The following is a 27,057-nucleotide window of genomic DNA, read 5'->3' as shown; positions in this document are numbered from 1 at the left end:
CCCCCAGCCGGTTACCTCTGTTTGCCTCCTTGTATTTATCAGCAATCAAAACTATCTTACATATTTATTTACTTGTGTGTATTGTTTGTTTCTCAATTCCAGAATAAGAAATCTGGGAGAGAAGGGACTTTGTTTAGGACATTGTAGGCACTTGATATGCATTGTTATTTATAAGGAGAGTGTTGAAAGTATCCTTATTAATAAGGGCAGTGTTGAAAGTCCAAGGAAATCAGAAAAATAAAGCCCCGGTGACTTCAGGCCACACAGCTGTGTGATTTTCTTCCAGCAGACATCAAATAATAAGATTGATTTTCTTATGTGCTTGTTCTGGAGACAATTTCAAACAAGCATTTCCAAATGAGGGTCAGGTGGCAGAGGCATCTTGGTGAAAAGCAGATGGATTCCCAGTGTGACCAGTTCAGGTATTTACATTCTTATTCATTTTACAGAAATTCCCTCAATTTTACAGTCTTGTACGTGGGTTGGCAAGTTGTGGGAGGAAATTGCTGACTCTGTTTCCAGCCCCACAGCTAAGCTGCGTTATACAGGTGAAATCAGGTTACTGAGATCGGTCTGGTTTCCTTGGTGACCCAGGAGGTTTGGTTATATTTGAAATTGCTAAGAAGGATAAAAATCTGATAGTGACAGTTCAGTGTTTTCCTCAGGGAAGGAGCGCTTTTGATTCCTCAGCTGAAGCTGAGGACATGCCTCCTTGATTGGCGAGGGTTGACCTCTGGCCCGCAGGCTGAGCGACACCTTCTCGCCGCTCCCAGAATCTCACGCCCAGTCTGGCAAGTTTGTCCTATGCCAGCTCTAGGTAATTACATCATGACTCCTCGGGCTCTCTGTCTGTTTTGTTTTTGCATGTAAACACTGTAACTAGGGTGACGAATAGTTAGCTTATTGGAGAATGTGTTAACCACCTTTCTTCTGGTGGGATGACAGTGGAAAGGCATGTTATTTTATAAATGGTAGGTCGACCCCATTAACTCTTTAATGTTTTTTTTCTGGATAGCTGGTTTATCAAACTTAAGCCTTCATGTCATTCGTTGACAAGGTTTGTGTGCCAAGCTCTGTGTTAAGTACTTTTCGAGTGTTATTTTGTTTTCATGACAATATTATGAAGTGGGTACTATTATTATTATTTTTTTAGAGAGGGCGGGAGGGGCAGAGGGAGAGGGAGAGAGAGAATCCTAGGCAGACTCCACGCACAGCACAGAGCCCAACGCAGGGCCTGATCTCACAACCCTGAGACCGTGACCTGAGCTGAGATCAAGAGTCAGGTGCTTAACCAACTGAACCACCCAGGCGCCCCAAGGTGGGTACTGTTATTAACCCCATTTTAAGGTGAGGAAACACAGAGAGGTAAAATGGCTTTCCATGGTCACACATCTAGGAAGTGATGGGTTTTGGATTTTAGGAAGTGATTACTGCTTATCATGTCCTCATACTATAGCCTGAATTCTCTCCTGAGACTGTAGGTGACAGTGGGAGGTAATTCTAGGTTTTTGCAGTTACCTGATATTCAGAGTCCACCTTATGCTGCATGTCCCGCAGATATTGAACATTACTCACGAACTTCTGCCTGTCCCTTGCTTCATGCAACATGATTCTTAATCCCCAACCTGCATATAAAAGATAAATAAATGTGCTGTGACAGAACCCTTTGTTGCTGTGCCATATTTGGATTTATCTTAGTATAATTGCTTTTATTCTCTTATTAATCTAACTTCCATTGTTTGAAAGGCACAGATGCTCCTTTCAGCCAGCAAGGACTCTCTGTATTGGTGTGGATGCCTATACAGCCCTCCTGTTCTGGGCATAAATAATGCAGCCACATTCATCAGCTGGCTTCAGTGATCCCATCCTGGTTATTCACAGGGGGTTTGACTGACAGGCACCTGATTCAGAAGCAGTTCTACGACTTGCCAAAAAAAGAAAGAAAACCGAAGAACCTCATGAAATTAGCAAAGACTCAAGTTATGAGCGCCTGGTCACTTCAATTCACTTATTCAACAATCGCGTCCCTATTCCAACTGAGACGCTATGCTGGGCGCTAGGATACAGCAGTCAGCAGGATGAATGTGCCCCTGCCTTGGTGTCACTTGCAGTCAGGTGGACGGAGGGCTGACATTGAATATCGCTGAACTCCATGAGGTTTTCTCATGAACCTGCCCCTCCTCCAGAATTGCCTGAGGGGAATGTTCACACCGCCCAGTGAGCTCCTCCACATTCCCTCTCCGTCGCCGTCCATATCATCACCCAGCCCTGATGATTTTCTCTCCTGAGTAGCCCCCGAATCCGTCATGGTGAGAGAGTGGGCCCTGCTGTGAGACTCTGTGGGTTCAAATCCCAACTCTTTGAGCGCCGTCAAGGGAACCTTAATTGTGATAAGTGCTATGGAGAGGAAATGTGGGCTTCTTTGAGAGATGGTTATTATGGGAGGGCATGACATGGTCTAGGGGGCAAGGTTTTCCTCAGGAAATGACTGGGCTTGCTAAGGAGTGAGCCAGGCAAGAAGCGGGACAGAGAGCATCTCAGACAGAAAGGACAGCAGGTGCGGGAGCTTCAGGGTAGCAGGGGGCTGGTGCGGTTGAGGACCAGGAGGGTCAGTGCAGTTGGAGCAGAGAGAGGGGAGAGCAGCAACGAAGAGGCTGTCGGGGAGACAGGGGCTGGTTCACTTAGAGCCTGGGAGGTTATGATTGCAAGAGCCAATATAATTGCCACTGGCAGTTTCCAACCTGGGGAGTAAATGGTTAGATTTGCATTTTATTTTATTATTTTTTAAAGATTTTATTTTTAAGTAATCTCAACACCCAACATGGGGCTCAAACTCACAACCCCAAGATCAAGAGTCGCACATGCTCTACCAACTGAGCCCGCCAGGGGGCCCTGGATTTGCATGTTCAAAGGCCCCTCCAGCTCTAGTGTAGAGAATGAATGGCAGTGGAGGTGGGGGTGGAGTAAATACCAAAGTAGAAAGACCCTTGGGAACACACAACAATAATCCAGATAAGACGGTGACCACACTTGGGCAGCAACGGAGGAGAGGAGGTGGGCAGGGGGCGGGTGGTGGCAGGCTTCTGAGCTGCTATTTACTGAGCCTCCTGAAGGGCCGGCACGCTTGTAAACATGTACACTCAGTACTTCCTTCGATCTCCAGGACCCTGCTTGAGGCAAGCACTCTATTTCCATTTTGCTGATAAGGAAACCGGGGCACGAAGGGAGTAAGTAACTTGCTTAAGGTTACAGAGCTGGTAAATGGAAGAGCTGGGGTTGGAACCCACGGAGTCTCACAGCAGGGCCCACACTCTCACCACGATGGATTCGGGGGCTACTCAGGGGAGAAAATCATCAGGGCTGGGCGATGATATGGACGGCGCAGGAGGGGGAATGTGGAGGAAGCCGGCCGGGTTACGGGCTCCAGCAGCTCGCCGGGCGCTGGTGGCCGGTCGGTGGATGCTTCCGGAGATATGTCTCGTGGTGAGAAAACCGCGTGGAGTTTGAAGCGGCGGGGGGTGCAGCAAACGGAGAGGCCACGCCAGCGCCCAGATGCAGGGCTCTGGAGCTGACGAGAGAAGTAAGGATTTGGGCACCACTGGCATTGGGTGACAGCTGAAGTTGAAGGCAGTATGTGTACTGGAAAGAGGAGGAGAACCCGGGACAGAAAGCTGAGGAACATTCCAACTCGAGAACACCGAGCGGAAGAGAAGCTGCAAAGCAGCCAGAGAGGCAGGAGGCAAACCAGGTGGGCGCGGTTTCATCGATGCTGAGAAGAGCGTGTTGCAAGGAGCAGGTTATTTATAACCTTGTGAGAGCTCTGAAGACAGATTGCAGTGAATTGCGCAAATGAGAGGTAAGGAAGTAGAGACAATGCTCTCAAGAGCTCTGGCTCCGATTGGTGTGGCCTGAGTTTATGACCAAAATATTTAAAGTCACACAGTTATTAAACGGCGCTGTTCATGATGAGTCTGCTAGACCTCCTCGTGGTCATCTGAGGTCCTACACATCCTGCTTTTTTGGCCAGTGAAGCCCTTTCAGTGATTAATACACGTATTTTTTTAATTGACACAGAACAGGACATCTGTTTCATGCATACCACAGAATGATTCAATATCTGTATATATTGCAAAACGATCATAGTAAGTCTCGTTAACATCCAACACCCACAGTTATAATTTTTTTCCTCTCATCATGAGAACTTTTAAGATCTACTTTCTTAGCAACTTTCAAATAGTATTTTTTTTTAAGTTGATTTATTTTATTTATTAAACTCTACACCCAACGTGGGGCTCAAACTCACGACCCTGAGATCAAGAGTCACACGCTTTTCTGACCGAGCCAGTTGGGCGCCCCTCAGATATGCAGCATTATTAACTATAGTCACCATGCTATACGTTACATCCTCAGTACTTATTTATTTTATAACTGGAAGTTTGTGCTTTTTGGCTTCCTTCACCCACATTGCCTCCCCCTGCCCCCATTCCCTGCCTCTGGCAACTGCCAGTTTGTTCTCTGAATGTTCTCTGTATCTATGAGTTTTGTTTTTTTAGATTCACATATGAATGAGATCATATAGTATTTCTTTCTCTGTCTGATATATATCTCATGTTTTATCTATTCCTCCATCAATAGATACTGAATTTGTCTCCATGTCTTAGCTATTGTAAATAATGCTGCAGTGAGTTAGTGCTTTGGATCAATAACCAGAAGTGGAATTGCTAGATCATATGGTAGCTCTATTTTTAATTCTTTGAGGAACCGCCATATTGTTTTCCACAGTGGCTGCACCAATTTATATTCCTACCAACAGTGCACAGGGATTCCCTTTTCTCCACATCCTGATCAACACTTCTTATCTTTTAGATACTAGACATTCTAACAAGGATGAGGTGATATCTCATTGTCAGTAAGGGTGATATGCATTCCCTTTTGATGAGTGATGTTGAGCACCTTTTCATGTAGCTGTTGGCCATATGTATGTCTTTTTGGGAAAAAGTCTATTTAAATCTTCTACTCATTTTTAAATTGTTTTTTTTTTTTTTTACTATTGAGTTGTATGCATTTTTTAAAAAAATATTTTGGATATTAACCTTTTATCAGCTATGTGATTTAGAAATATTTTCTCTCATTCAGTAGATTGCCTTTTCATTTTGATGACGGTTTCCTCTGCTATGCAGAACCTTTTTGGTTTGGTGTAGTCCCACTTGTTGGTTTTTGCTTTTGTTGCCTTTTTTTTTTTTTAAGTTTATTTATTTAATCTTTATACCCAACATGGGGCTCAAACTCATGACCCTGAGATCAAGAGTTGCCTGCTTTTCCACCTGAGCCAGCCAGGCACCCTGCTTTTGTTGCCTTTGATGCCTTTGATATCAAATCCAAAAAAGCATTGCCAAGACCAAGATCAAGTCACTTGCCACTTATGGAGTATTATGGTTTCAGGTCTTATGTTCATGTCTTTAATCCATTTTGAGTTAATTTTTCTGTATAGTGTAATATCACTCAGTTACATTCTTTTCCATGTGCCTTCCAGTTTTCCCTGTGCCATTTTTTGAAGACACTGTCCTGTCCCCATTGTAAATTCTTGGCTCCTTTGTCATAAATTAATTGACTACATATGCATGAGTTTTCCACGGCTCTCTATTCTGTTCCATTGATCTATGTGTCTGCTTTTATGCCAATATCATACAATTTTATTACTATAGCTTTGTAGTATTGTTTGAAATCAGGAAGCACATGGCCTCCAGCTTTGTTCTTCTTTCTGATACACATTTTTTAGTGACTACCATGTGATAGGTGCTGCTCTGGCCCCTCGAGAAACAGCAGGCTAAGATAGACAATATCCTTACCCTCAGGTGTTTGCCTTCTGAAGCTTTCCTTCCCCTCTCCATTTTTTTCAGTTGTGTAGATATTGGCACAATCAGGTTGCCCCTGACTCATGGTGACTCAGTGTCTGGCCTGGTCATTGTGAAATCTCACTAGGTTTACCTCCTAGCCCTGAGCAATATTATCTAGTAACTTGTGCTGCTTCCTCTGGAGCTGCTGTCTCTGAAGTATAGAAAGTTGGTCTTTGAGAATCCAAGTCCTACAATCCAACAGATAGTTCCACAGACTACATGCAAAACCTAAATTTTGCCTCCGAGGATTCTTAATAGTCATTTTAGAACTACACTTTAAAAGATCAATTTTGGGGCCCCTGGGTGGCTCAGTTGGTTAAGCATCTGACTCTTGATTTTGGCTCAGGTCATGATCTCAGGGTCGTGAGATCAAGCCCTGCTTCGGGCTCCGTGTTGGGCATGGAGCCTGCTTGAGATTCTCTTTCTCCCTTTCCTCCTCCCCCCTTCTCTTTCTCTCTCAAATAAATAATCACTTTCAACTTTTCATATGAATTTGTACCTGCACAGAATAAAGTTATGTTCCCACTCTTTTAGAAAAACAATGGTGTGAAAACAGGCAGAAAGATGAACCCCTGCTGCTACTGTTAGAAAGAGAAGCCTGTCTGAATATTAATCAGGCAGAGAACATAAGGTTTCATAACTAAAATGTGTTAATGGTCACTGAAGGGGCACATTCCAGAGTGTACTTGGATGATACATTTTGGTTACAAAATTAACATAGAAAAACCAACTAATATATCCTGGCTTTAATGCTGTGTTATTTTAAAGAGGCTTCTAAGTCAAGAGGCATGAAAAAACTTTGTCTAACTAGGTAGGAAATAACACTATTTGAACTACTTGCTAGGTTACCTCTGACTTCACAATCATCCACCAAATAAAGGACTTTCAAATTACCTACAAAAGTCTCTTTACCCTCCCATAAACTCTCTATTACTGTACTTTACTATAAAATCCATATTTAGAAGCATCATGGTGCCACATGTAATTTATTTAAATACACCAATACTCTGTGAGAGTAAACAAATACTATAGGCACCAGGGAAAGAGATCATTAGGAGATCACCACGGTTTAGGTAAACGCTCTCCAGCTTTTTGAAGTACCACTTGAACCTCATACTGTACTGCAGGTTTGAAAACTGACCAGGACGAACAAGAAACAGAAATAACAGTTTGGAAATAAATTCACATGAGATAATGCTTAATTTGCAGATCTCACTTGAGTGGGCCTACTCAGCCAGATGGCCATTTGAAGCCCCAAATTTTTTCCTCCGCAAATACAGACAGGTGGGGGAGGGGGGTGATAATAAAATGTGGGCAAGGCACATATTTCTAAAATAGCATTCTGTATTCTTTTTCATTTCTCACCTTTGAACTGCTTCTCAATTTAAAATCCACTCATGGTCATGCACGCTTCTGTTTTAAGTCTCTGGTGACAATATATTGGGCCAAATATGTGCTTTAAAAATCAACTTAAGAAGCCATATTAAATTGGGAGAGGGAGAAGGAGAGGAGAAGGGAGTAGGAGGGATGTGGGCAAGGGAGAAGGGAGCCCTGCTTTGCTGAAAGCAAGAGCGAGTGATTCTTCTTGGCCTCAAAATTCTACATATCTGTGAAATTTCAATGAGGAATATTCTAAGAACTTTGTGACATATGTATTCCTCTCTAGTGTAAGTTTGCAATGAATTCAAACCAAGTTTTCCTGACTAAGGAGAACAGAATCTGATTGCAGAATAGATTTCTCTCTAAAATATCACGTACTGTCCTTCTGCTCTGTGACCACATTTGTCAAAAGAATTGGAGGGAACTCTTTTTAATAACATCAAGCTATTTCACTGTTTTCCTCTTAAAAGTTTCTAATATGTTCTCATATCAGAAGTATTAAAGTGAATATTTTATTGGCTCAGCAATAAAGAAAAATGTAAATTTAAGCCCCTCTTTAGGCTGCAGGTTCCTTTGGACCAAAATCTATATGGCTATATTAATACCTGACAATCTGGTTTATAAATTCCCCCCCCTTTTCCACAACTGAGTGCTTGGAACTAGGAGCTCAGAACTTATTTCTCCTTTTACACCATTAATTTGCAATGACAAAGATTACTGGATTTCTTTAAGTCTTAGCTTAAAAAAATCTTAAGAGTTCTAAAATCTTATAAAAATTACTTGAATATAAACAACAAAGATGAGTGATTTCGGGCCAATTTTCCTAACACCCCACTACTGAGAGAATGCTGTGACCGAAGGCACAGTGAAGGAATTGACATGAATGGGGGGAGATAATCGGACTCTCCCAGCCAATTTGGTGTAAGAAGTCAAGCGGTGGGGGGTGTAAGGGGCTTGTAAGAAAAGCTCTTTGGCGGTGACTCTTTATTTTATTGTGAAACTGTGACAGAGATGGGCGGTCAGACACTGAATAGACTCCATGTGTAACTGGGAAACTTTGGGGGGTGGGGTTGATGTCACAGGCTTGACAAGCAATTCGACGCTCCCAACGATGATAGTGTGAACAATTTCCCTCTCCGAAGCCAGAGGGGCCTTGCAGTCCGTGTAGACCTACTCTGGACTTGCAGACGCGAAGAGCCTGCGGGGAAGTTACGCAGCTGCGGGGCGGCTGCCAGTGTGCAAATAGTGATCACCGGGCCCCCCATACCTGTCCCTTTGAAGCAGGAAAACTACGGGGACAGCTCGGGGAGAGGGAGCGGCCAGGCCGCCAGGCTTCGGCCCGATTTCTCTCCAGAATGGCCGAAGCAGAAAGGAGAGGGTGTCCCCCTTTCCCTCCCCACACCTCCTCGGAGGACTGGGGGCAGCCGGGGGCTCGCGCGGCTGGGGCGGGCCGTTACCTGGCTGGTCAGTCCTTCCCCACCTGTGCGGGCTGAAGGGCCCGAGGGGCGGGACAGGCGGGCTGGTCCGGGGCGGAGGGGCCGCCCATCAATCGCGCGGGGGCCGTCTCTGTGCTCTCTTCCTCCTCCTGTCTCGTCTCCCCTCCCGCTACCGGCCCCTCTTCCTCCTCCTCCCCGGAGGCAGCTTTCCGCGGCGGCGGCAGGGCTTTCTAGGGGCGGAGGCGGTGGGGGGCGGCTGCCTGGCGTCCTCCCGTTTCCTTGGCAACGCGGCCTCCTCGCGGCGCGCTTAGGAGCTGGGGCCGCGAGCGCTGGCGTGGGGGCGGGGCGGGGCCGGGGCCCCGAGGTCCTGAGCCCGGACGCAGGCGCCCCGCGGTTGCCGTGGGAACGGGATGCGATCAGGGAGGCAGAGCGGTGATGGCGGCGGGCAGGCAGAGAAGACACGCGGAAGGAGCACGCGGATTGGCTTTGTCTTGATGCCCAAGCCCAGACCCAGATATTGAGGCCGTCACCCCTGCTCCGAATCAGTGCTGTGCTTTGTAAAGAACGTGATTAGAAAACGAGAGGGGAAAATAGTTTTAACTGAATAAAGTAATATTAAAGGCAATAGATGTGGTGGAAAGACAGCGCAGCCCTAGAGTTTGAGCTGTTCAGGGGGATCTCGGAGATACCTGCTCCGAAATGAGAAGGAAAAAATAAACGATTAAGGGAGGTGCCCTGTCAGTTGCAGAACTGAGACCAGATCCCAGTTATCTCCTTGTTATCAGTAATCTTAGTTGCCTTTCCCAAGGAAGGACGTTCTTAGAGGTTTAGACTAATGCCCACAGATCTGGAAAGGACCAGAACCTGTGCTAGCCTCACCTTCTCTCTGCCAGGTTTATTTCTGTCTGTGGTTTTTGGTCGGCCAAGATGACTCTTCCATTCATTTTGTACATGCAGGCACTCAATAACTTGCATACTGATGTCAAGTAAGGGCATTTTCGATTGGATAGAGAATAGAGGGAAAGGAGAATAAAAATTCTTGAACCTTTCATTAGTGCCCAGCATCATCCCGAGGTGTCTGTGATTTGGGTGTCTTCTCAGCAATCCCCCAAATCCAGTTGTCATCCATATCTCCTGCAGCATTGCACCCTTCCTTCTATTCTTATCATCACCACCCTAGTTTGGGGCTCCAGGACCTCATGACTGGATTATTGTAAGGACCTCCTGCCCATGTCTTAAGCCCTTGTCTTCCATACCCTAGCCCCACCATTTCCCTGATTCTGTAAGCAGCTTGGGTCTCATGTTGTGGTCCCCTGCTAAGAAGCTCTCAGATTCCTCCCTGACTGTGGCATAAAATCCAAACTCTTGACTATGGCTTTCCCTATACCCTCCCCCAGGCTTGCTTTCTTGGTTTTCCTCTGTCAGCAATTTTTCATTCATACTTCAGCCAGACCAGACTGCATATGATACTCTGAACATCACTCCCTGCCTTCACACCACATTCCAAGGCATGACCTGAGCCAGGGAGAGTCCAAATAATATGTACTTAGGTGAAACCTTTGTTTTGGGCACTTTGTCATCCAACCTCCATCGGTCCTTCCACAGTCACTAGTACTTTTCCATCCATGGTAGCTCAGCCCATGTTCTGTTCTTGTTCTTAGCTGGCTATCAAGTAATCCTTATCAAAGCATTAATTGGTAATTGAAGCATTAGCTGATAAGTACTAACCTAAGACCCCCTCCCCATGGTTATCTTTCCATCTTTTTAAAATTACTTTTTAAAATTCAAGTATAGTTGGCACACCATGTTACATTTGTTTCAGATGTACGACATAGCGATTCACAAGTTTATACATGATGCTGTGCTCGCCACAAGTACAGCCACCATCTGTCACCATACAACACTCTCGCAGTATCATCGACTCTATTCCTTATGCTGTGCCTTTTAGTTCCATGTCTTATTCATTCCATAGCTGAAAGTCTGAATCTCCCACTCCCCTGCACCCATTTGGCCCGTCCCCCTACCCCCTCTCCTTTGTTTGCTCGTGTATATATAGGTCTGATTCTGCTGTTTGTTTGTTTATTTGTTTGGATTCCACATGTGGGTGAAATCATATGATATTTGTCTTTCTCTGTCTGACTTACTTCACATAGCATAATACCCTCTAGGTCCATCCATATTGTCCCAAATTTGCCTTTCAATCTTGATCAGACACACTGATTGAAACTATAATAGTGAAATGATAGATGGAGAGCTTGTTCTGTTGAAGTTAGGACCCCCTTCAAATGAAAATAATCATAACGATTAATGATAATCAGGACCAACAGAGGAGGAAGTGGAAGCCCAGGTGAGATAGTTGAAGAGAAGTGACATGCCTGAGGACACAGGTAAGAAGCAGACAAGAGCTCAAAGGAAGGGCTCCCTATTCTCAGCTCCTGATGTTGCCTACTAGTAAGAAAAGCACCATGGCACATGTTAGATCCAGATTTTTCTCCTTCCACTTCAACATCTGTATAAAATAATACTATCTGCCTCAAAGCATCAGTGTGGAGATTAAACAAGAGAGGGCCAAGCATTTGACATCACACTTGGTCTACAGTAAGCACTCAATAATTTACTTTCTGAGGCACATTTTAAGATTTTATTTAATGCACATGAGTGAAAAGCATAAATATTTTCAGATTTTTATTTTTTATTTTATTTTTTATTTTTTAAGTAATCTCTACACCCAAGGTGGGGCTTGAGCTCACTATCCTGGGATAAAGAGTCACGTGCTCCACCGACTGAGAAAGCCGCACACGCTGCTATTTTCAGATTTTTCAATAACAAAATTTGGAGATGTCACTTCATAGCTCAGTTTTAAACTCTTCTACGTTTCAAAGTGTTTCTGAAAATTAAGCTCCATGAAAAGAATCCTGGTGCTCTTGAAAGAAGGTGGCAGTGCCAGGGGCCAGCCCATAAACGGTTACCCAGTGACTCCAACTTTAGTGTTTGAAGAATAAACTTAAGCTTGTAAAATAAGATTGGTTCTAGCATTAAGCGAAGTGTTAAGGAAGAGAAATATTGACATGAGGGGGAAAAAAAAAACAATTCCTGACTGGGGAAAGGATCTTTCTCTTTGCAAAATTCTTTGTAAAATGTCCCTGGTGGATGATGAATAAGTGAAGAAAACAGAACTTAGACTCAAGTAAATCATGGGTTCTAATGAGGGAGATATTTGGTGTTTGCAAATAAGCATCAGGAAGTTCTGTAGCTTAATCTAAGAGTTCTGTAAAGGGCAGCCTCAAGTATAAAATTTCAGGAGTGTTCCATGTATTAAGTTTCAGAAATAACATTTTTGAGGGAAATATTGAATTCAGTGCAAAGAGTAAGCTGACCAGAGGGGGTAGTTATGCATTCCAAGCCTCCCAAGACGGACTATCCCCTAAGCCTGGGATATCCAGGAGCCTCACTGAGACCTGGCTCAGCTACTCATCTGATCTGGAACAACACAAGCTCTTTGTCCACCTAATATTTCCTCCTCCTAAGAGAGGAGTCTAACTAGTCACTTTGTTACTGTCTAATCAGGAGCTCTCCTGCCAAGTGGCCTCAGAAGCTGATGATACTAACACGGTCAGTTTTACCTTGGGCTTCGCCATGACTGCTTAAGGCCAATGTGGTGGTGTTGCTTTCATTCAGTGTACAAGGCATGAGCCAGCAGTTTGTTTATGGAAAAAATCTCTAGGAGTGACTTTCCTGAGGAGGGGACTGGGGGCATGGTAGTCCTCTAAAGTCTCAGGGGATCTCCTCCAGAACGTCTCTATGCGGGGGATCCATCTGATTAATTTTAGAAACTGGCTAATGGCTTATTGAATATGCCATGGGCTGTTTTGACATTCTGCATTCATTCCCTAGCTCTATTTGGCCAAAGCATGCCATGCGACAGTCTCTTAATGTCATTTATGAAACGTGGCCTGTAGAGCTGTCATTAAGGTGGCTGGATTGCTAGGTAGGCTGTTTCGAGGTGAGACCTCTGGACATTTTGAGGGAGGTCATTGAAGACCCAGGATCGGGTCCTTGATTTTGTAGGATCAGATAATGCCGTGTCAGTTCATTCAGAGCTGATCTTTTCAGGAACTGATTCCCAGTGATTCCACTCAGCAGAGACGAAATGCCCTCCCCCTGACTGAGTTATTATTTCATCTCAGAGAATATAACTGGTAGCTGACCAGCCCTGGTCATGTGCATAAGGTACTTTCCCCACCAGGGGAAAAGGCATCCCCAGGAGATCAAATTAAAGATCAGAAGGCTTGGTGAATATTGAATTAGATCAAAGGGACTTGAGTATTCTTAAGGGATTTCCCTAGCAGGCTGCGGAGGCCTTAAGGAATCACATCCCTTCCCTCCAGAGTTGTTTCAGTCTGGATAACTGATTTGGATTATTCACGTCAAAGCGTTCAGAGACCTTCCTACATCTTGGTTTCAGTTAACTCACTTTCTGCATCCCTTCACAGGACCGTTTCTCTTCCACTCATGCCATTAACAGCATAATTTGGAGTTGAGAAGAGCAGGGTTGGAACCCAGCAGTAACACTTGCTGTGTGACAGCGAACAACTTTCAGCCCCCTCACACTTCAAAATCCTCATAGTTAAAATGGGAATCGTTAGAGCCTCCTTGCCAGCTCGTTGGGAGGATTAATGAAACGAAGTTTCTGGCACAGCGTCTGCCACATCATAGCTGCTCAGCGAACGGTAGCTCTCATGATTATTTACATTATGTAGATTTATTTCTCCTTGCCGAGATACACCAGGGCACATCACCTCCAAACTGACAAAACCGCTCGAAAGGCTTGTTAATCTCTTTAAAACGTTAATCTTATGTTACTGACATCATGGTGGTTAATTTTATATTGATATTTTTTATCCTGAATTTCAGAGACTGACGTTTTATGACCTCATCCCTAATTGTGAGGGTGTATCCAGTTTGGGACTTGCAGTCGTCCATGAACTATATGAAATTTAGTAATGCCTGTTGGGCTTTCATAGGTCAAATATCTGAGATCTGATTCTCTTGTGGAACCAAGCAGATTCTAGTAAAGATCGGCAAACTCCCTATAATTAAAAAAAAAAAAGAAAGAAAGAAAGTATGTCCTTTAGGGGATCCCTTAGAATTTTCCTCATTTGGAGTTGTAGCTGGCCTGTTGTGCTGTTTTACAAAGAGAGGGCAAACTCATTAATGTTTTTGGATCCTATAGCGTTGAGATATTTCTCAAAAGTTCAAACAGGCTTTGAGTTCTTTATCCGTTTTGGAAGCCTCAGACTTTTCAGAGCCCTTCATTATAGCAATTGATGCATTTTAGACGAGATTGGATGTGATTATAAGAACTCTGAGGATATAAAACATACTGCTTTTCTAAATTTCTGAGCAATTGTTACCAAAGGAAAGAATTTGACTTCTGTCCAGAAGGAGTATCTGATTTGTTTGGACTTTGGATAAACTTGAGCCATATATGTTTGGCCAAGAGTTTAATTTGTGGACTAATCATCGAGCTCTGAGCAAGACCCAGGCTTCAGGAAGCTCTGACAGCATCAGGATCTCATGTGATCTTTAAACATGTTTCTGGACAGATAAATACTGAGGCCTAAATAAATAAGTAAGTAAGTAAGTAAGTAAGTAAATAAATAAATAAATAAATAAATAAATAAATAAATAAATAAAAATCCTTCTCATCAAGAAGGCAGAAGAGCATGAATGCTAAGAAATTCCTGAACCTTCATGAAGTGGATATCACCCCGGGATATTTTGTTTGGATAAAAGCATGGAGCCAGTGAGGGAGAGAGCAGAACGACACCCCAAAGGCAGCTAGATAGAAGAGTAGGGGCAGCGCTGCTTTGGGGGGCAGGCGGCCTCCTTTCTTTCTTTTTTATTTTTATTTTTTTTTATTTTTTAATGATTTTTTTATTATATTACGTTAGTCACCATACAGTACATCCCCGGTTTCCAATGTAAAGTTCGATGATTCATTAGCTGCGTATAACACCCAGTGCACCATGCCAGGCAGCCTCCTTTCTTATTGCCCGTTTCCTGATGTTGGCAGCCAGGGAGCTTGTGCTGTGAGGAATGCCCTCTGCACGCAGAGGGGTGGAGTGGGGATCCCTCAGAGGACCCTACCACCCAGAGGAGCCTTGATCCCCAAACATAGAACATTCCTAACCTCTGTGCTCTTTGCTCTCCAGGACTCTTTCTTTTGGTGATGCTCTTTCTGTTTTTCTAATCATATAGAAGGAGCATCAGATTATTTGCTAACTCTAATTTCCTCCTTTAACTCTTTGAGGCTTCTGACTGTGTCCGCCCCACCCAAGGACGGCTGCTTGCCTCCCCTTTAACTAGACGGTGTCCAGGAGCAGCTTCGAGGCTGAGGTGGGAATGAGGTGTGGGGCAGCAGGGAGGAGGAGGAGACACTTAGTAAAGAGGGGTTGCTGGGGATTGCTACCAGTCCCCAAATCTGGGCATCCCAAATCAGTGAATCTGGAACATTCCATTTGTGCACTTAATCAACAAATATTTGGGGCGCCAAGGTGGCTCAGTCGGTTAAGCATCTGCCTTCAGCTCAGGTCATGATCTTGGAGTCCTGGGATAGAGCCCCATGTCGGGCTCCCTGCTCAGCAGGGAGTCTGCTTCTCCCTCTCCCTCTCCTTCTGCCCTTCCCTCCCACTCATGCTCTCTCTCTCTCTCTAATAAATAAATAAAATCTATTTTAAAAATAAATATTTGGTAGGTGTCAAGGAAAACTTACAGGTAGACAAATCAATAAGAATACACTGATAAATGATAGTGCAGAACACTAATAGTGTATAGAGAGGGAATACTGGGGCTGGTGCTGGGGAGTGGGGGAACCTATTGAGACAACGTGGTTGAAGATGGCCTCTCCTGGTGAGGCGTAGAGGATGAAGAGGAGCCAGCTCTCTAAGGCTGAAGAAGGAGCACAGGTGGAGGAAACGACGTTGGGAAAGTCATTTATTTATTGATTTAGAACAGGGAGAGGGGTAGAGGGAGAGGGAGAGAGAGGATCTCAAGCAGATCCCCCACTGAGCCCAGAGCCTTGTTTGGGACTCGATTTCACAACCCTGAGCTTGTGACCTGAGCTTAACCAACTATGCCTCCCAGGCACCCCAACATTGGGAAAGTCTTGGGGTGAGAGAGAGCTCAGGGGATTCAGGGAACTGCAAGGCAGCCGGTATGGCCACAAGGCTGCTGTGAGGGAGAGCTGGTGAGGCTGTAGGAGAGTTGAGGTTGGGTTTTATCTTAAGTGCAATGGAAAGCCATGGAGTGGTTTTTAAGTGTGCATGTATGCCTCTGTGTGTGTGTGTGTGTGTGCATGTGACATATCATGTGGGGACCTGTGAGGAGATTCCTCACCAGAACTGCTAATGATGACCTCATGATCCCTATCCCAGCCTCTGAGGAAACTTCAAAATGGCATTCGAGCACATGCTTGTCCATTGGCATGAGACATGCTGATTAAAGATGAATTACCACAGGAACGTCTCCTAGTTCCAGGACACTGAGAGGACCAGAGGTGCCATGTTGGCCTCTCCTGATTGTTCACTTCATAGGCTCTCATCACAGTGCATTTCCTCATAATGTCCCTTACTGATGCATTTGTATCATATGCTGAGTCTTGCTGCTTTTAGCTCCCTGCCTGTCCTCGTCTCTCGCTCCCCTCCGCTTCTCCTCCTTCCCTCCTTTCCTTCATGCTCTTCATCCCCGTTTCCTTTTCCTTCTCTCTCTGCCTTTCCCATTAACGGTCGGAGTTACTTGCCAAACCACAGCTCTTAGATTTCTATTTTCCCAAATTTCGTGGCTCATGATTTTTGTTATTGCCCTTTCTCCTCTCTTTCCATGCGAAGCCCTCTTCTAGTTCCACTCACCTCTCCTAGAGGGGCTTCTCTCCATGCTCCCCTCCCTCAACAGGCCTAACCCCCAGGTCACGCAGTTTAACGAATGTCATCAGGAAAAAGTGCTCTTGCTCCAGCCCTGTAAAAAGATGTGAAGGAACGAACCTCAGTGACATCAGTCTACGGCCATCAATGCGGCAGAAGGCATTTCCTGAAAACCAGACAAAACAGAAGGTATGCCTGTGCCACCTCCTTTCTGTGGCTCACTGCGCCCTCTGAGTCAGGATAATGAGAGAACATTCTTAAAACATGACTTAACCACGCTCTGTTCTCAGACAAATTCCTGGATGTGTGTGGAAGACGCTCTACCAGCAAGCCTGAGCACAAACGTGCGGGCGGGCTTGTTAGCGCTCTTCGGAGTTGCTCCCTGTACAAAGCCACCTTCTGAGCCAGTTAGTTCGTATTAAAACAACCATAACAACAAAACCAGTTAGTCTGTACGGCAGACCTACTCGCTGTATTTTCATGATTTTGTGTGGTTTTGACCAGGTCTCTGTCTTGGGGTATTTGGGGCCTCTTGACAACATCACTCTTTAGCAGGAAGAAGTTATGGAAAATTCTTATCAGATATGGAAAAAAGAAATGGGATATTGTCCATTCCCAGAATAAAGTGGAGGTAAAAAGTCACAGCGTGGGTGTCATTTGTCTCCCATTTCACCTACACCTGGAGGGGTGTGTGTGTGTGTGTGTGTGTGTGTGTGTGTGTGTGTGTTTAACATAGGCGGCTTATCTGAGTGGATTTTAAGAAATTAATTTAACTGAAAAATGATTAAATTACAAGAAGGAAAAAGCATTCAGTTGGCATCATGCGGGGTCAGAGGCCATTGCTAATGCAATATTCCATCAATTGACTCATTGCTATTCTTTCATTGATGTGATTTAGTTTCTCAAATAGCTCTTATCGTGGCAGGCTCGCATTGGAGACACAGTACAGATGCCTTATAATCATTGCAGTGTGTTTACTTAACATTTTTAAAAGCAATGAAGCGATTTAAAATGTATTCGTGTATGTGTGTGTATACACATCCACGGAGAGATTTTACAAATGTTCGGACAAGGGTTCCCAGTGAACACTAGGGCAAGTGTTGAATTTATCCACTGTAGTGCCCTTCATGCATTTCAAAGAGCTTCATGCAGACGAATGTTAAGCTTTCTTCATACCCATTGAATATACCACTATCTCTTTTAATACTTGGAAGAAACCAGAAGACAAAGAGTCTCTCTGTGTTCCTTATCCAAGGCCACACAACTGTTGCTGGAACCTTGGGCTTCCTGAGTGCCAGCCACTTACTCGCAGCATATCATAAGAGCTGGAAAACGACGGTGGGTCAGTTTGTTAGAAAGTACAGTACTCTACTGGGGGGGAGGGGGTAAGGTTTGGATATACGCTGCTTTTTCTTGGTTTTGGTACAAAATAGAGCCAAACAAGTCGCAAGAACGGTTTTTCTCCTAGAAACCTCCTGGGGTCCGGGGTGGAACAGGCACACGCGGCCACGGGAAAGGGCGGAGCACATTCTGGCAGCCGGCGAGGTCTGCGCGCACGCGGGGGGCAGGAGCTTCCTGCCCTGACCTGTCCTCCGCCTCTTCGCCTTCATCTTTGTTTCAGAACATGTGTCTGGACTGTAGAGACAGGCGGAGTTGGAGGCGGAGGAACCCAGTGCCCTGGGCGGGATAACAGACGCTCCTGGGGCCCCCAAAGAGGCCAGGAGGCGTAGTCACGTATTCACTCGGCAAACGCTGCCGAAGCACTTAAGTGCCAAGTGTTGTGCCAGGTTCTGGCGACTCAGAGGAGTAAGGCCTGGCCTTCGTTGCTTGTGGGGGAGGAAGGAAAATAAACAAGACCATGAGTAAGTTCTTTGGTAGAGGTGGGTGTGGGCCTGGGAGAGGGGAGAGGGGAGATGAGGGAGTGAAAAGAAACGTTCTCACGGTGCCTCCGCTCTTGCTGGAGGCCCTACTCAGTGTGCCCTGCCTGCGGGGGGCCAGGTCCCTTCCGACGACGGAAGCATTTCTCACCACGCCTGGCGCTGGCTGGGCCCTGAGCTCCGTGAGGGCTGTCGTCAGCGCTCTCAGCCTTCCCGTCTCTGGCCTCTTCCTCCCTCCCACACGGTGCTTTCCCTCCCTGTCTGGACGGGGCTCCGAACAGGCTTGGAGGGATCTGCTTAGGCCGGCCACACACAGTCAATCAATATTCATTGAGTCGAATTGATCTGAAAGGTATTCCCATTAAGCTATAGGTGAGTCATGCAGGGGTGCACCTGGGCCTCCAAAGCCTTGTGCAGACAGCTGCAACCAGCTGAGGAGAAAAGGGTTTGCTTAGTGTGCTGGAGTGCTCCTGGCACCTCTGAGTCCCCGTGTTCTGGACAGTTGCCTACTCTTTCTGCACGTCAAGCTGGCTCTGTTTCCAAACAGCCAGGCTGCCCTGTTTCCCCTCCCGCCCTCTATTGTGGCTGCATGATAAGGCAGGGGCGGGGGCTGATATTGCTAATCGGAGACCTTTTGGCTGGATATCCCGTTAAGACTGCAGACACAATCAAGTTGAGGCATTTGAGACACCACTGATGAAAAACAAAGGTGGGGGAGTGGACGTTTAGATGTTTGGTGTCCCCCCTAAATGCACTCATTCACTTAGTTCATTCTTTACCATGTGTCTGTTTCATGCACAGAGCGGGCCGGCGCCTCGCGAATGGGGGAAACATCACCAACAGGCAGACGTTTTGAAGTTACGTTCCTCACGTGAGGCAGAAGGAAAGGGAAATGACTAGCAACCTCTCCGTCATTCTCCCCACAGTGTTCACTAGGATTCTCCCAAGGGCCAGTTTTGGATGCTCGAAAGTGTCCTGTTGGTGTAAAGTACTGCTTTTGATTTGAGGATACCCATCCAGCTGAGGTCGGGTAGTTCCAGTCAATTCTATTAAGAAGAGACCCCTTGTAGGAGCCTTGTGGGAAAGACTAGTAATTAAATGTTTTTCAAAACCCCAACTGAATTCATTCTGAGGAGCTGTCTTTTTTTTATTATTATTTATTTTTTATTTGAGAGAGCTCGAGGCACGCACGTATGCACGCATAAACGCATGAATGGGTGGGGGGGCAGAGGGAGAAGAAGAGAGAGTCCCAAGTACACTCTGCGCTGAACCCGGAGCCCGAGGCGGGGCTCGATCTCACCACCCTGAGATCATGACCTGAGCCGAAAACAAGAGTCAGTCGCTTTACCAACTGTGCCACCCAGGAGCCCCTGGAGCTGTCTTTTTTTTTTTTAAGCCCTACAAACTTCAGTTAAAGTTTCAGAAAGTGGACATCTCTTAGCACTGTCCAATAGAAATATAATGGGAGCCACCTAATTGAAAATTTTCTAGTAATCATGTTTAGAAAAGCAAAAAGAAACAGGAAAAATTAATTTTAATATTTTATGAAACCCACTCTATTAAGACATTATCATTTCAACATGTCATTCATATAAGAATTATTAATGAGATATTTTACTTCTTTTTGTACCGAGTGTGTATTTTTCACTTCCAGTGCATCTCAGTGGGGACTAGTGACATTCAGGTGTTCACTGCAATGTGTGGCCGGTGGTTACCTTATTATACTGGGAAGGTCTTGCTGTCTTTCAAGTGGCAACAGTATAAATACCTTCTCCAGATAAAGATATTTAAATCAGCGTGCTTTGGACAAGTGATACCTGAATGTGGTTATAGAGAGTGAATTTAAGGGAGGGGTATTCAAATTTGGGTGTAGTGGCTTAATGAAAATGAAAAGCTATGACCACACCATCTACTTCTCCTTCTCCTCCTCCTTCTTCTTTTAGTGTGAAATGAATAGTTTTGACCGTAATCTGATATAAATGAGAAATTAATGGGGCAGTAGCTATTCTCCTGGCACCTGCTACCATGCCTTGAGACCACAAAATTGGAGAATGGGAAGGAACCTTGGCAATCATGTCGGATCACTTCTCTCCTTGGAGATCATATTGAATTTTCTTCCTCTCTGTGCCTCAGAATCATAGAGAGGAACATCAGAAAAATACCAATTCCTGAGTCCCCATCTCAGAGAATCACATTCAGTTGATCTGGGGTGGGGCATAGGCATCAGTATTTTTAAAAATCCACCAGGTGATTCTAACATAGGGCCTGGGCTCTGAATGCAAAAACATCCCCTTTTACAGGTGAAGAAACAGAGCTGAGTCAAGTGACCCACCTAAGGTCCCACAGCTGGTTAGAGGCAGTGTGGGTCCCAGAATCCCACTCTTCTTCTCTACGTCATCTCATATACAGAGACTTTTTTTTTTAAAGTAGACTACACACTCAAACTCACAACCCCGAGATCAAGAGCAGCATGGTCTCCCACTGAGCCAGCCAGGCATGACCCCTCTCCACCCCCAGAGAGACATTACAATAGTACCTCCATCGTGAGTCTTTTTCCTGTTTAATCTCAGAATTATTCTCATTCTGAATGGAGATAACATTACCCAGCTCAACCTAGATTAGACATAACCTTCAAGAAAAGACTCTGAACCCCTATTTCCCAGAAAATCTCCAGATCAATAACTCTGACGTGATTCTGATCTGGGACGAGGGCCCTAAAAGCCTCCCTAAAATGGTCCATTTGGGTTCTGCAACTGCATACATGATATAGAGTTTTATTGGAAGAGTTAGGGAGGAACCCCAAAGGAGTGGACACCTGAACCTGATCAGTCTTGTTTTCATTGACTCACAGCTGAAGCCAGAGCTGATGATGGACAATCGCCTTCCACGTAAAGATATCCACGCACCACGCAGGAAATGCGCGTGAATACGGTGGGCTGGGGAGACTCTGGAAGGGGAACCGCCCTTGCCTAGCCTTCCTTCCTTGATGCCTTCGCACAACGACGTGGGAGCTCTGTCGCCAGGCCTTCCAGTTGTTCCAGAAGACAGAAATGCAGGTTTGTGTTTGTTTGTTTTCATGAAATATCCCCACCTGTGTTGTTGACAATGAATTCGATTTTTCGAAAAACACTCTGAGGGTCAAATAAAGCCCACACTTTCTATAAGCTCTATTCCACCTGTAAGCCTTCCGAATGAACCTTTCAGATAAGCCTAAGACTTCTTCATACTCAATATTGAGTTGTCTTGATTTACAAAATGTCGGTCTAATATCATCATGCTTACACTTGCCCTAGACCCGATGAAACCGATGAATGTGAGCATCAGTCCCCTAAGGAAAAACAGTACCTCAGTTCCCTTTCAACTTTTATTCATTTTCTCACCACATTATTGTGGGGGGGAGGGTTGGCACCTGTGACATGTCATGAATGTTCACAATGAAATCGAAAGTAAAGGTCATGACAGTTCCTAAGATCTGGTATCATTGATTTTTAAATTCTTCTGGAACCCAGAACGAGTTAGGCAATTATTAGCATTGCCATGGGATAGACCGGTTCTGCTGCATATGCCTGTAGAAGGGAAATGTTTTCCTTCACTGGAAAACAAAATGGAAGGCTCCATCGTAGCACTAGGGCAACCTCTTAGCCAATGAAATGATAATCCAAATACGAATCAGAATTACTCGTAACCACATTTTTCATTTCAAGAAAAAACACCCTGGCTAAGTACACAGCATTTACATGGAGAGCCCTTGATTTCAAATAATGTAAGGTGTTTATAACAAGTGAAAGCTTTTAACAATTTAAGAGTCGATGCTAAATTACCCTTTGATCCAAAGTATGCATACAGCAAAAATAAATGTAAGTTATTCCTAAGCATATTAGCGATTAATGTAAAATACGTCCTTTCTATCTTGGTTCTTCTCCCTACACGTACGTAACCTGGAATTTTGTCGCAGTTCTTTTTTTAAACGTAAAAACCTTAGAATATGGGCTTGTAAGAATCTGTTTCAGGTATATTTCTGTGAACAGTGTCACTGTCCTCAGATAACCAGAGGTGGGGAACAGTTTCTGACAAAAGCCAAAGGAACAGGATTAAGCAAGAATTAGAGCGATTATATTTTCTTTATCTAAAACCTTCACGTCTTTGGAAAGCTGCTTGGTTTCTATTTTGAGCCCCGCTGCCCACATATCTTAACGACAGAAATGTTGCATAATTTTGCTTTTCCTCTTTTTATCTCTGTTTGGGTGTATTTATTATTTCATACGTGATGATGCAAAGCTCATTAAAAGGTCCATTTATATTCTTGTTATCTGTGTGAAGATCTAGCTGTTTTTCCCTTACTGTTTATAGAACCTCACTGTAATATTCAGATTTGCTGGCAACGGGCCCTTCCTAACTCGGTAGACATTCCACTCCCCTCTGTGACTCTGTTCATGGGAGTCTGTGTGATTTACTCAAGGCTAATAAAGACCGTGTAAAAGGATGGGTCATGCATTTATCCATCCATGGAATTTTAGCACTTTCAGAGGGAGGTTTATCTTATGTTCTTTTTTCCCCCCCAATTTAATTAAAACAACAAAAAAGCATTAGTTCAAATGAGTGACAGTTGGCAGATCTGCATTATTCAACTGGAGGGACTCCAGAGTTTCTGATGCTTGGAGATGGACAAGTAATTACCTCCTGTCTGTGACTGTTTTCTACCAGGCTAAGCCCGATGTTTATTGTGAACTAGCTGCCATTAAAAGCTGTAATAGCGAGCCTTATGTTCCCACACCATACATTTGACTTGCACTGTTTTTTTATTTACCTTCATGTTTTATTATATTCTTTGAAATGTTTCATTTTGAAGGAAGATAACAGAAGAATGGAAATTGAACAAATTCCAAATTCACGCTTGAAAAAAGATACGCTTAGCACGCATATTTCCTGCATACGCCCGGACAGCCTGATGGCCGCTTTCTGGGTATTGGCAGCTTCTGTGTAGTTAACCATTAGATGCGGTTGCTATTAGTACATCACCCGCCAAATGGGCCAGGAAATAGCCTACGAATTAAAGTTTAACTAAACCACATAGGCCCAAGGCAGCGGTTCTCAAACTTTTTTGGTCTCAGGACCCCTTGATACTCTTAAAAGAGCTTTTGGCTGTGCGGATTTTTATCTGTCCATATTTCCTGTGTAAGAAAAGAGAGCCGAGACACTTTAAAAATTGCCATTTACTTAAAAATAATGTTAAAAAACCCATTACATGTTGACATAAATAGCATTTCAAAAGAAAAACTATTTTCTAAAAAGTTTTGTGAGAAAGGGATTGTTTTAGAGCGGGTGACTTAATAAAGCACAGGTGCGTTCTCATCTGCTTTTCCCTTCAATCTGTCGTGAGCTGTTGCTCTCGTGCAAGTCTATGAAGCAAATCTGGCCCCGCACAGATATGTAGCTGGAAAAGGAAGCATTTTAACAGCTTTTTCAAATAATTATGGATAATATTCTTGGATTGCAAACCTAAATTTGACAAGTGGTAGTTTCTTAAAGGTTAGTTACAATGAGGGATCTGGAAACCTATCAGTGAACCTTTTTTTTTTTTTTTAACAGACTTTATTTATTAGATTTTATTTATTTTTAAGTAAACTCTATACCCAGTGTGGGGCTCGAACCCACGACTCTGAGACCAAGAGTCACATGCTCCACCGACTGAGCCAGCCACACGCCCTGGCAGACTTTATTTTTTAGGGCAGTTTTAGGTTAACAGAAAATTGAGCAGATAGTACACGCTCCCGTGTTACCCCCCCACCCCCCCACGGTTTCCTCTGTGATTAATGTATTGCATTAGTGTGCTCTAACGTGTTACAGTTGATGAGCCTGTATTGATATTTTATTAATCAAAGCGCACATTTAAAGTAGGGTTCACTCTTCATGTTGTATGGTTCTATGGGTTTTGACAAATGCGTGTCATGTATCCCCCGTTACGGTATCGTCCAGAATAGTTTCACTGCCCTAAAAATGATTGTGTTCCACCTGTTCACCCCTGCTCCTCTTCCCCTGAACCTCTGGTAACATCAATCTTTTTTTTTTTTTCACTATCTTTATAGTTTTGCCTTTTCCAGACTATCTTATAGTTGGAATCCTACGGTATATATCCTTTTCAGACTGGCGTCTTTAAGCAATATGCACTTAATGTTCCTTTAATGGCTTGGCAGCTCATTTCTTTTTATAGCTGAGTAATATTCCACCGAGTTATTCACCTTTTGAGGACATCTTGGTTGCTTTCGGTTTTTGGAAATTATGAATAAAGCTGCTATAAACACTTGCGTGCAGGTTTGGTTGGACATACATTTTCACCTCATTTGGGTAAATACCAAAGAGTGCGATCGCTGGATCCTCTAGTTAGACTGTATTCTGCTTTGTAAGAGACTGCCAGACTGTCTTCCAAAGCGGCTTTACCATTTCACAGTCCCACCAGTAATGAATAAGGGTCCTACTGTTAAACATCTTCTCCAGCATTTGGTATTATCAGGTTGTTGGTGTTTTGTCTTTGGATTTTAGCCATTTTAATAGATATGTAGTAGCACCTGGTTGTTGTTTTAATTTGTGATTCCCTAATGACGTATGATGTTGAGCATCTTTCCAATGCTTTTTTTTTTTAAGTTTTATTTAAGTAATCCCTACACCCAGCATGGGGCTTGAACCCATGACCCTGAAATCAACAGTCGCATGCTCTTCTGACTGAGCCAGCCAGGCACCCTCCCGATGCTTATTTTCTATCTGTGTATCTTTTTTAGTGAGGTGTCTATTGAGGTCTTTTGCCCATTTTTAAATCGTGTTGTTTGTTATTGTTGAGTTTAAGTTCTTTGTATATTTTAGATACTAGTCCTTTGTCAGATATGTGTTATGTAAATATTTTCTCCCAGACTGTGGTTTGTCTTTCCATTCTCTTAAGTCAATGGGCCTTTCATACTAGTAGAGTTTGGTTCCACTGCCCTGATTTATGCTACGGCCCCAGCCCTTTTACCCAGCAGTGTTGTGTAACAGCAGTGAAAATTTCAACACCGAGAAAAGGCAAATAGCATTTTAGTAGTATTGTGAAGATAGTTCTGTGGACACCCCCAGAAAGACCTCAGAGATCCCCAGAGCCCACAGACCATACTTTGAGAACTGTTGCCCTAGAGCAAATAAGTACAAGTCCTACAATTTAGTTCAAGCCTCAGAAAGACCAAATGGAATTGGAAATCATGAGTTTTCCAAATGTGAAAAGTTAACTTAGTTTTCTGCAAAAAGGATTTAGGAGGCACAGAAGAAATATTATGCACTGAAGTTAGTGTTATAATTCATTGGGCAGAGTCAAAACCAATTTTGTTTAGACATTTTGTCCCCCAATGATTCTTGGCAGAATATTTTCCAAGAACTACATTACGTGTGTGTGTGTGTGTGTGTGTGTGTGTGTGTGTGTGCGTGCTTAAAAAAATCAACTGAAGTTTGTGAGCCAATGTCACCTAATAGCCAAAAGCCCAGTAATGGGCTTATAGTATATTTGTATATATAGACAATATATATAGCCCCCAACCTTTCCTTTTTATTCCTCCAGCAACGTTCAACCAGCATAGAAATGGGGAAAGAACTCTAGGTTTGCAAACCAGACAGACCTGGATTTGAATCTTGGCTATGTAACCTTACGTAACTTCTCTGAGCCTTGTGTTCTCTATCTGTAAAAGGGAACTAAAATCATGGCCAAGGCTGTGAAGATTATAGATACAAGACAATATGTGAAGGGTCTGGAACTTAATGGATATCACTCACATAACCAACACCATCACCCAAAGTCCTCCCTTCCATTTTTTTTTAAGATTTATTTGTTATTAGAAAGGGTGGGAGGGAGGGGCAGATGAAGAGAGAAACTCAAGCAGACCATGTGCTGAGCGTGGAGCCTGATGTGGGGCTTGAGCTCATAACCCCGAGATCGTGACCTGAGCCAAAACCAAGAGTCCGACCCCTAACCAACTGTGCCACCCAGGCGCCTCATCCCCTCCATTTTTAATAGTTTTGCAGTCTATTCTTATTTTCTGGCCCAGGAAATTATGCCTTCATGCGCATTTACTGGAGAAAATACTAATCAGTCTTAGCGTACGTCGATGCGAATACCAAGTTTAGACGAGTGCGGAATCTCTAGTGTTGTCAAGTCCCCATCACAGGGACTACAGATATAAATGAACATGAGAAGCAACTAGAACAGAACCTAAGGATAGGACTACAAAAGGTATTGATGTACAAATGATGAAGGGGCCAGGACTTGTTCTAAAGGCAAAGGTCTCGTACTGGTCAAAGTTCAAGATGGGGGCGCCTGGCTGGCTCAGTCAGTAGAGCATGCGACTCCTGGTCTGGGGGTTGTGAGTTCAAACCCCATGTTAGCCACAGAGATTACTTAAAAAATAAAATCTTAAAGTTCAAAATGAGAGCAAATCATGGGGTGTGTCCTAGAGGTAGCAGGAGTAAAAAATCTGTGGCAAGCCACCGGGAAATGTCGCAGGGATGTACTTGCCCACATAGAATTCCC

At 44.1% G+C, this 27,057-nt stretch overlaps 2 protein-coding genes across 3 annotated transcripts in view; one reads left to right on the top strand and one right to left on the bottom strand.

The window, feature by feature from the left end:
- Positions 1-8,920, bottom strand: part of MARCHF10 (membrane associated ring-CH-type finger 10) — a 78,937-nt gene extending 70,017 nt beyond the window's left edge. The window contains exons 1-3 of the mRNA XM_087854235.1: positions 8,776-8,920; positions 2,571-2,584; positions 1,519-1,630 (exon numbers count right to left, since the gene is read on the bottom strand). Coding sequence (XP_087710361.1) covers positions 1,519-1,630; positions 2,571-2,584; positions 8,776-8,823 — 174 coding nt within the window. The 5' untranslated portion in view covers positions 8,824-8,920. The remainder of the gene's footprint in view (positions 1-1,518; positions 1,631-2,570; positions 2,585-8,775) is intronic.
- The window catches only part of LOC148107936 (uncharacterized), an 84,656-nt gene that overhangs the window by 35,886 nt on the left and 21,713 nt on the right, over positions 1-27,057 (top strand). For both annotated transcript variants that reach the window (XM_087854236.1, XM_087854237.1), the window contains exon 3: positions 21,364-21,568. In XM_087854236.1, the coding sequence (XP_087710362.1) occupies positions 21,364-21,367 (4 nt within the window). In that variant the 3' untranslated portion in view covers positions 21,368-21,568. The remainder of the gene's footprint in view (positions 1-21,363; positions 21,569-27,057) is intronic.

The sequence above is a fragment of the Ursus americanus genome, chromosome 23 (assembly GCF_024610735.1).
Source record: "Ursus americanus isolate L20-20 chromosome 23, mUrsAme1.1.p, whole genome shotgun sequence".
NCBI lineage: Eukaryota > Metazoa > Chordata > Mammalia > Carnivora > Ursidae > Ursus > Ursus americanus.
Note: the sequence above shows the minus strand (reverse complement) of the source record. Positions and strands in the feature narration are given on the sequence as shown.